The sequence below is a fragment of the Podarcis tiliguerta genome, assembly GCF_965153285.1.
Source record: "Podarcis tiliguerta genome assembly, chromosome: 7".
Lineage (NCBI taxonomy): Eukaryota > Metazoa > Chordata > Lepidosauria > Squamata > Lacertidae > Podarcis > Podarcis tiliguerta.
This window is the reverse complement of record NC_139540.1, coordinates 47,790,820-47,801,389: the sequence shown is the minus strand read 5'-3', so window position 1 is coordinate 47,801,389 and position 10,570 is coordinate 47,790,820. Positions and strand designations below refer to the sequence as shown.

Below are 10,570 nucleotides of genomic sequence, written 5' to 3'. Positions count from 1 at the left end.
CATGTATGCTTTAGTTCAGATTCCTGCACTGCAGGAGGTTGGAATGGATGGTCCTTGGGGTCTCTTCCAACTCTACAATTCTATGGTTCTATGTAAGCAGAAAAGATCTTAAACAATCTCTAATATTGTGCTTAATAATAATAATAATAATTTATTTATACCCCACCCATCTGAATGGGTTTCCCCAGCCACTCTGGGTGGCTTCCAACAAAGATTTTAATGTATTTTTAAACATCACTCATTAAAAATTTCCCTAAACAGGGCTGCCTTCAGATGTCTCCTTGCACCCCCACTTTTTCTTGGTCTTTCAGTGGGAGGCAATACTGTGGTATGTTATACAGAATGTCATGGTCATAATTAACAATGCAACCCTGGGGCAATTATCTCTGAATGCTCGTATATTTAGACTTGAACCATAATCTTTGACGGCCAGACAATTTTATTTTACGTACATGCCACACTTCTTCTGAATTGCTCTGAGCAAGTTAGCATATGGTTCATAGGCGTTCTTTCATCCAAGCATCTTACAATACGAGACCTGCTTACCTCTAGCAGTAGATCTGCATTATAGTCCTTGTTATACACTCTGAGTTCCAATTAAATTAAAGAGAACTGCATGCATTAACTGCATATGCCAGCCAAGGCTTTTAAATCAGCACCTATCCTAGACGCTGATAATTTAAGTGGCCTAAATTAAGAAGGGCCACAGCTCAATATCAATGTGCATGTCTTGCATGTACAGGTTCCCAGCTGCAATCTGTAGCACAGGGTGGGGAGCCTTTTTCAACCAGAGGGCAGCATTCCCTGCTGGGCAGCTCTCCAAAGGTCACATCCCATAAACTGGGATTTTGTCAGTTGCACTGTTCAATGTTCATCAAATTCAGTTAGACTTACTTCTGAGTAGGCATGGTTAGGATTGCACTGTAAGTCACTAACAGAGATTTTGATAATGAGAGGCTCTTTCCCACTTAGAAATAAGTTCCTTTGGCAGTAGCTGAATTACATAAATTATTCTCCAGCACATTATGTTTTCTTGCCCCTTGTTCAATGTGTTACGAGCAAATCTGCTGGGATCAATCATACAGAAACTAGCGGGTACCCCTCCAACATTCCACCTTGCCCAAATCTTGCAGGATAAGGATACCCATACGACCCTGAAAGTGGCTAGGTTCCTGGTCGCGGTCCTTACCCAAAAGCGACGCCAAGGAGCACTACAAGCTAATTAAGGCGTAGGATGCCATTCTATCTTATAGTATTTTATTGTTATAGCGGTGTTTTAGCGGCTGTTTTTTTTCTTTTTTTGTTCCCTTCCCTATTTTTCTTTCTTTCTTTCTTTCTTTTTTCCCCACGTGCACAAGTTGTTATTTATGTTTTTTCTTGTATGGGCCTATGGCCGTAATAAATAAATTGTTGTTGTCTAATGTACCATTTATTGTACAGCAAGGATTTGTTCAACTTTGGTTCCTATTTTGTGGTACATTTGGTTGGTTTCAAAGAAGCATGCTGTTAACATAGACAATAGTTTTAGGCATACTGTATAATTTAGCAATTATATAATTTATGTAATTTAGCAATCCTATACATATCTACTTAGTAGTAAGATTTATTGAGTTTGATAGGGCTATATACTAGGCAAAAGTATATAGAACTGCAGCATTTATTTATGCTATAAAGTAGATATAAGTATTCTAACTAAATTAGCTAATTTGTATTCATTCCCTTTTTGTTAATGCATCAGCATACTATGAACCCATGAAATGAAATAAATGTAGTTATTGACAAGTATGGGTCTGCATTCTTATGATTTATTAGATTTATGCTGCTTTACTTAAGTATTTAGGCTGCTTAATGATTAAAGATTTGGAGAGGCTTATTTACTACCCAAACACAAGTTACACAGGCTGCTTGCTCCAAACCACTCATCTTCAAAAACCACTCAAATAGGTCATGTTCTGCACTATCAAGGAGATTTGGGGCTGAGTTTATCATAAGTGAAGTTCAGGTCTAATCTTTCCATAATAAAGTACACTTCAAGCTGACAGATCAAATGTACTATATTGCACTGAAATCATAGATGAAATTAGCTGTGGTAGCCTCTTGTTCCGGGGGGGCGGGGGGCGGAGAGCGGGCTTATATGTTCCTTTCATATATTATTGCCCTTACAAATCTGAGAGCTTTGATAGTCACATAGCGCTAAATTATGGCATCTTCTCAGTTTTGCTTCTCTTTGTTTAAACTTCTATTGTTTGTGAAGTCCACTTTTTATATATCACCCTTTGTTTGCTATGGAAGCATGAACATGCAGCATATTGTCACAAACTTCTAAAGGAATTCTTCATAATCTGGGCAGAGGAGGTGGGCACATAATGGAAGGTATGCGAAGCAGCTGCTCTAATCTGTGCCAGAATTACTTTAGGATAAAATCCAAACAAAAACCACCTTCCCCTTAAGGAATTCTATTTGAAACTATATTGAAATGTCTTTTATGGGAAGCTTTCCCAATGGGTAGCTGTTGCAGAGAGGGGAATACTGTACAGCAATGCTGCAGTCTTAAGACTGCAATTCCTATAATCAGGCCAAATTTAATGAATCACAGAGAGTTGTATTAGACAAGCAGTTGAAATTATATTTTACTATGCAAGTCAGCAGCCACTCTTTAGAGAAGATAAGATGGCTCTGTTCTAAGTCAGCTTCTGAATGAGCTATACCCACTGACATATATTGATTGATAGTGTCTTCTTGTCAGACTTGTCCAATTTCAGACATCGGCATCTGCCACTGATTCTAGTGCCCCCTAGGAGACTAGCCATATCCCTTTTCACATTCTTTGCCAGTCAGTATAAGTCTCCTGGATGTCAGAGTTGTTTTCAATAGCAAAGATCAGGCTTCTAACATTTATGTTAGTGGCAGAGTATTCGTGTGACTCAGCCCTCAAAAACCCTACCCAAAGTTTTGAGTAGATTTACCTTTCTAAAACCTGAGTAGAAGGGTAAAAAAAGGCTAGCCTAACAACTGCTCTCCTTTGAGAAGGAAACACCCATGTACCAGGAAACAATGTGCCATAGTGAGAGTAGTGGTGCACCACATGAGAGCACAAGGACAGCAAAAAGCTACAGGTAAAGAGGTGAAACTATGTGTTATGGAAGTGGAGAGGAAGGCTTCATCCCCTTAATATAGCCATCCCGGGTTCCTTTGGTGGAAGGGCACAATATAAATTCAATTCACAATAGCTAGCCCTGAGTTGCTCAGTCACACCACTGCTTGCATCTAACCTGCTAGAGCTTATGTCCTAAACTGGCCGAAGCTTCCAGAAGAATAAGCTCCTTTTTGTCCTTCTTCCAAAGTATAAATGAATAGGAAAAAGGAGATAAAGGAGGATGAGAATTAGAAAAATCTATGTCATACCCGCTTGTGTGAGGGGTTGCTTATGCCTGGGAAATCATGCTAGTTGGCTATCAAGTTCTACCTGTCAGAGCCTGCTGTGTTAAGATAGGCCAAGCTAGTCTATGCAAAATGGAGCAATCACCACAGCAACTATACAAATGTTTATGATAAATTAAAATAAATATAACTTCCTAAGAAACAGCTAGCATGTTGCAATGGATTAAGAGTAGGTGGGGAATCCAGCTTCAAATCCCTGCTCAGCATTAAACTCACTGGGTGGCCTTGGCCAAGCAACTCTTTCCCAGCCTGTCCTATCTCCTAGGATTACTGTGAAGGTCCTTGGAGGAAATAGGAGATATAAATGTATCAAATATAATAATAAATAAGTAGCATATACTTCAGCCGAAGAAAAATGTAGGCAGCTATTTTTGGTTGCTATATCAGTGTCATTAAGGATTACAGCCATAAGGCTCCTCACACATATTGAATTATCTCTTCTCAGCAGCAGACTAAAAATAATGTAATATTGGTGGATTTATTTAGTTAGTGGTGGCACAGTTAGACATAAAACAGCAGCAGCTGCAAATCCTTCACAAGTCCCTTAGGTCTTTATCTGGAACGTCAGTTCTGTAATACTAAGGAAATATAGGGCTATAATATATATTCTCTTGACTATGCAGGTATAGTTTTAATCAGGCAAATACTTTCAAAAATATTTCAGATGTTACTAATGTCGATGGTAAATGTATATGATGCTCCTGTAATGAGTATTGTACATCCACTCATAAGTTCAAAGTTAAAGTTAACTCATAAGTTCTTAACTTAAAAATGGAAGGCATAATGCTTCCAAAGAGGTTTAAAGACTCTCTCATGGCAAATGTTTTTTTTAAAAAAGTAGTATAAACACTGACAACTGGGAAACACTGACCTGCAAGCACTCCAACTGGAGAACAGCCTTTACCAAAGGTGTCATGGGCTTTGAAGAACTCAGGACGAATGGGAGAAACAACTCCCACCCAGAAACCAATGTCCCCACTGTGGATCCAGAATTGGCATCCACAGTCACTTACGGGCTCACTGTTAAAACCGTGTTTATGGAAGACAATCTTACTCGGCTACGAGTGATTGCCAGAGAAGAAGACATGCACTCATTTTTTCCAAAAGTTATCTAAACCTATATTCTCTGAAATGATTTATTATTTCTAAACAGCTGCTAACACCTTTATTGTTATTCCATAAAAACAGAAATGAGAAATGCAATGTTTTTCACAAGGCCTCCAGCTACTCATGCTTACTTATGGATAGCCTATGTCATGGATAGCTGAAGTCTTGACAATGCATTGAATGATTCAGTTATTTGACAGTGTCCCCACTCAACTTTTATTTTTATATGTTAATGATATAAGTATGTAACATTATATAGGTTTTGTTGAAAATGATTGGTTATTTTACTACAAATCAATAAAATATTCTATATGTAAAAAAAATAAAAATATTAAGCAACTTGAAGTTGTTGCTTTTTTACAGACACAAATATTCTGACTTTACTTACTGATTCCTTGAAAGAGTTCTTCAATGTTAATTGCATGCTTGGCACTCGTTTCAACAACAATTGCACCTATAGACTCTCCATATTCTTTGGCATCTTTCATAGGTACCTCCCTAAAATTAAAAATTGAAATTAAACTGCTGTGAATCCAAAAACATAGGAAGTAGCTGCTCGAGTTAAAGTGTTTCTTATCATAACCTGCATTACTCTAGGAAAGGAAAACAGTTTCTACTCAATGGAAAACACTTTTCCCCTCCTTGTGCTGCTCGTTGCAAGCTTCCCCACATTCCTCCTTTAAGCCTCTGACTTCAGGAGTTTAAAGGAGCAGCATGAGGCAAAGAGAGCTCCCCTGCACTTGCCCAAGTCAGCTGCTTAAGGGATTTTGACAGATGGGTGGGGTAACCCACTTGGCAATCATGTGATAACATAATGACAGGTGGGCAGTCCCACCTACCTGTCAGATCTGGTCCATGGTTCTAAGAAGGTTCCCCACCCCTAATTTACAGGGACGGGCATAGCCTCCACAGGACACTTGGGGTTCATCCACACTTTTGCTTGCCCTACCTCTCCCCCTCCTCTTGGCAAACCACATCTTTACAGCTGAATTGGAGCAAACATCAATTGGGTTTTCTCTGAATTGATTCATTCCCTCCCATTTAGAACAAGTTTTCCAAGGGAATGGTAGGGCAAAGACAAAAGTGCTTAGACCCATGTCTGGAAAGTACAGCCACGGCTGGTTCTGGGGATGACATCCACCATCTCCCTGTGGGCCAGGGGAAGGGATTGTCACTCAGGCACAGCCTCCTCTGGCATTGCCAGACCCACCATTTGGGGTAGGCCTTGTCCGCAAGGCCAATAGGGGCAGGGGCACTGGGCCCTACCCGTCCCGTCATACAGTGGTACCTCAGGTTACAGACTTCACTAACACAGAAATAGTACCTCGGGTTAAGAACTTTGCTTCAGGATAAGAACAGAAATTGTGAAGCAGCAGCGCAAGGCCCCATTAGCTAAAGTGGTACCTCAGGTTAAGAACGGTTTCAGGTTAAGAACGGACCTCCAGAATGAATTAAGTTCTTAACTCAAGGTGCCACTGTATTTAAGAGGACAACGATGTTTATTGAAAAGCAGAGGTGTTTTAAACCATTCCAATAAACTTTCCAATTAATTTTAAACCAATCCAATAAACTTGCACTATTTATATCAGCCTTAACAAAATTGTATTTTCATCAAGTGAATAAACTGTGAAGAGGAATTTCTCTATGATACTTAGAAAAACCGTCTGATATCAAACACTTAGGATCTATGACCAAAAGGCTGATAAAAGGAAAACAGAAATCCATATATGTTGTTTATTGGCTTGATATGACTTTGTGCCAGTGCAATCAAGCATATATGCCACTCAATATCACAGGGATATTGTAGGGGGGGGGGAGAGGCAAGAACAAGCAATTTGAAGACAAAAGGTCAATACTTTACCTAATATCAGAAAGATCACATTTGTTTCCAGCGATGGCCATTACAATGTTTTCAGGACCATGTTCTTTTAGTTCTTTTACCCATTTTTTCAGTGTATGAAATGAATCCTAAATTAAATACAAGAGCCTATTAACAGGAAGTTGCTAAATGCATCAATATACTGAACCCTGTAGTGACATAAGGATACCAAAGTACTAGATAAGATATTATCGGTGCCCTTAACAAATATAAACTTTAACTTGCATCTGATGTTAACCTATATCTAACTAAACCAGCTTTTGAGAGAACAGTATGTCCAATTGTGGCTTCTCAAACAATCTGCTCACACCTAATTACAGAAGTACCTATTTGTGGCAGCAGTTATAAAGGACACAAGCATGGTTAATTCAGTAATCTCCTGTTAAAGACACATGGAAACTGAATGCAGGGGGGGGGAATCAAATCCCTGCTTTGGTGAATTTTAAAGGACTGAGATTGCATAATTCAGAACTGTTGTGGCATTGGTATATTTGATACTTAAGTACCAAGTGTTGTCTGAGGAGGAACTATTTATGAAATACAGTGGTACCTCGGGTTACAGATGCTTTAGGTTACAGATGATTCAGGTTACAGACTCCGCTAACCCAGAAATAGTACCTCCGGTTAAGAACTTTGCTTCAGGATGAGAACAGAAATCATGCGGCGGTAGCGCAGCAGCAATGGGAGGCCCCATTAGCTAAAGTGGTGCTTCAGGTTAAGAACAGTTTCAGGTTAAGAATGGACCTCGGGAACGAATTAAGTTCTTAACCTGAGGTACCACTGTACAGTCTTTCTACCTCCTAATTCCACGTGCAAAATAAAATATAACCCACACCAGGCCAAATATGAATACATTAACAAGCAAATATAGGATATTTAAAATTAAGTATACAATAATTTAAACTTTAATTAAAAATTTTAAAAAATTGGGTGCTCTTATATTTCTGTGCTGCACACAAATACTTGCTTCTTTGGCAATAGCATGGTTTTCAGTTTTTTCTCCTGAGAATTCCTTGCTATTAATTCCATTTAATCCTTTTTTGTAAAACTATTCATTTTAATTTTCAAACATATTTTGATCATAGTCTACAGCTCTATGACTAATTCTGTTTGCCCAGGAGGCCTTTGGAAGCTTGGGAAGATGCAAAACCAGTCTGCGTCAAAATGACTCAAAACCATGTGAAATTGGGGGTTACGTATTTTAGTGGACGCATAAAGTTCTTGGCCTTTTAAACAACCTGATAAAGGATCTGGGTATGCATGACTCTTCCCCCATGGAGAGAAATCAATTATCTACCATACCATTTATTTGAATGCAATATCTCTGGTGTCATGTTCTACCCTTTCCAAGGATGAAAAAGCCAATAGAGTCAAGATAGGAAGACACCTAAACATATTCCAAGACAATAATGCCCACTCATATCACAAAGAACTCGTAACCCACCTACTCTTAGCAACCAGAAACATCATAGCAAGACACTGGAGAGACCTGTCAAGAGTAAGCATGGACCAATGGTACCAAATAGTATGGGAAACAGCCCTACTCAAAAAAATAACAGATAAACTGAAACTGACACGGGGACAAATAGAAGACGATACCCTTCATCACATACACAGCCCAACAAGACAATGACAAGAATCAACCAACAGCATATGAATCAATATGGCTAATCTGATTTAAAAATTCCCACTGACCCCACTCACACACGAAAACAAAGTTCAACACAGCCAATCAAACACAAGCAACCGCACCCTAGGCCAACCACAATTTCTCTCACCAAAGAACACAAGAGAATAGCAAAGAGAAGCTGCACAAATGACACTGACAAAAAACCCCACACATACATTAAGCAAAACAGAAATATCGCCTCCCGACCCCACCCCCACCCACCATGGCCCCCTCCACCTCTTCCCTTGTTTTTTCTTCCTAATGTAACCCTAATGTCTCAACAAATGAAACTGACCTATGGAAAATGTAACTTGAAAAAAGAGACATTGTGCATACCTTTGTGAACCAAGAAAACTCTCTCTCTCTCTCTCTATATATATATATGAATGAAGACACTGTTATTGAAAATCATTGTACCACCTGGATTAGATGTTACTTACTCCTCAGAGTGAGAAGGTAGGAGAACAGCAAGACAAGAGAGCTTGGGATTTGTCGTTTCTGGTAATAAATGTCTGACAAGTCAATTTAGGCACCCCTAAGGCACCATACTAGATTATGGCCTTTGTAATCACCGTTGTTTAGTTTAAAGGTAAATATCCATTTAGTATGAAATTAATGGGATTTTTTATTTGCATTGAGTGCATTATCTTTCCTCCATAGCTCCCCAACACTTCATTCAAGTTCACTACCACTACGCAGGAAGGTGTTAGCCCTTGATAAATAATTTTGCTAATATACCAATTAATTGTGCCAACACTTCTGAGCTAAAATCAAATATGTAATTCAATTTGCTAAATATGTAAACTGCAGGCAAGCTATTATATTCACTCATTAATGCTTTTCCTGTTACACAGCACTACCAGATGGGTTTCTTACTAAAATACAAATACATAATTTGGCCTTGAAAATGTGCAGCTTTCCATTTGGATGTTGTAGCAGAGAACGTCCTGACCACACTGACTTCCCAATTTCAGTAATCTGTCAAAAACCAAAGACTGGTTGTTACGTAATTTTAATTTCAGCTATAAATATGGAGCCAATTTTGTTATTACTTCATTTACTTAGCTGAACTGTTTTGGAACAGTTTTAAAATATCCGAGCAAATACAAATTGCACAAAATAAAATGTAAATATTTCTGTATTTTTAGAAAATATGCCATATTTTTAGGTACTAATTTTCCTATACCAATGCAGGTATGGGAATGTCATGGTTGCTTAGTGTGAGGAGTAAGCCCCACTGAATACACCAGCCTTCTCTAGCCTGATGCCCTCCAGCTGTTTAGAGCTACATGTCTGCTTACCTTACTTATGGGTGTGGAGGTGTTGTGGACCGGCCACCACTTCCCCCTACACAATACAATGTGGCAGTGCTCTTAATGGAGGTTTTCTGACCGGGGTGGGGTTGGGGAGCCAAAATGGTCTTCCTCACCAGCTGGGAGGTTTGCCAGCCAAATTGGCCAATGGCTAGCAGGCCAAGAGACAGGCTTTCTCCAGAGGGCAGGCTCAACTGAGCCAGCAGGCTTCACTTGGGTCTGCCTCTGACTATTTAAAGAGTCCCGCCACCTGATCCATACACAGTTCCTTGTCGGATCTCACGCCCACCCTTCCCTTGTTTTAGTCTACTGTTGTTTATCTACTTTACCTTGCTATGGACATCGTTGGTTGCCGTATTCAAGGTTGGATTTTCCTTCAAACACATTGGCTCAGCCTGAAGGTTATGCCTACCTCATAGCAATTGTCACAACTTTGGTGGTTTGACATTGGGTTGGCCTTAGTCTTGGTTGGAGGGAAGGTTGTAGGCCTTGGCCCAAGAAAAGTGGGTATCCTGGTAAAGAGTTCTGGTTCTGTCTAGACGCTCAGGCAGGGGCAATGGCGACAGCACCCCTTAAGATGGCAATCCCATGGAGACAATCCTATTTGATGTAAGTCATAGGTCCTCTCTGCCTCAGGGCTGACCCCTTTGGTAATACTGCCAGCACATGGGCTGGTAGTTATACCCAATACCTATGTCAAACCTCTTACATCTGTAATCTATAAAGTTGTGGCCTTATTTCACCCAGAAGTATTGTGTCTTGTTTGGTTCTTAATTATAAATTTGGGATGTTGGAGGGCTGTAGAGCCTGGGCACACAAGTACCATTCCCGACCACTGGCAATGCTGGCTGAGGCTGATGGAAACTGTAGTTAAAAACATCTGGAAGTCATATCCAGAATGCAGGAACACATTGACTAACTAAGGCAGTGACGGCCAAACTTGGCCCTCCAGCTGTTTTGGGACTACAATTCCCATCATGCCTGGTTCTGTTAGCTAGCCATGATGGGAGTTGTAGTCCCAAAACAGCTGGAGGGCCAAGTTTGGCCATCACTGAACTAAGGAAAATACTACCAACTTGCAAGACTAAGCAAACACAGTATAATATTAGCAGAAGGCACAGGGAACACTCACACTATGACCACTTGAAAGTGAATTGCTGA

The 10,570-nt window shown here is 39.8% G+C and overlaps 1 protein-coding gene across 2 annotated transcripts in view; it reads right to left on the bottom strand.

Annotated features, from left to right (window-relative positions):
• RAB31 (RAB31, member RAS oncogene family) overlaps positions 1–10,570 on the bottom strand; it is a 42,403-nt gene that overhangs the window by 7,311 nt on the left and 24,522 nt on the right. For both annotated transcript variants that reach the window (XM_083450245.1, XM_083450246.1), the window contains exons 5-6: positions 6,410–6,516; positions 4,937–5,046 (exon numbers count right to left, since the gene is read on the bottom strand). In XM_083450245.1, the coding sequence (XP_083306371.1) occupies positions 4,937–5,046; positions 6,410–6,516 (217 nt within the window). The remainder of the gene's footprint in view (positions 1–4,936; positions 5,047–6,409; positions 6,517–10,570) is intronic.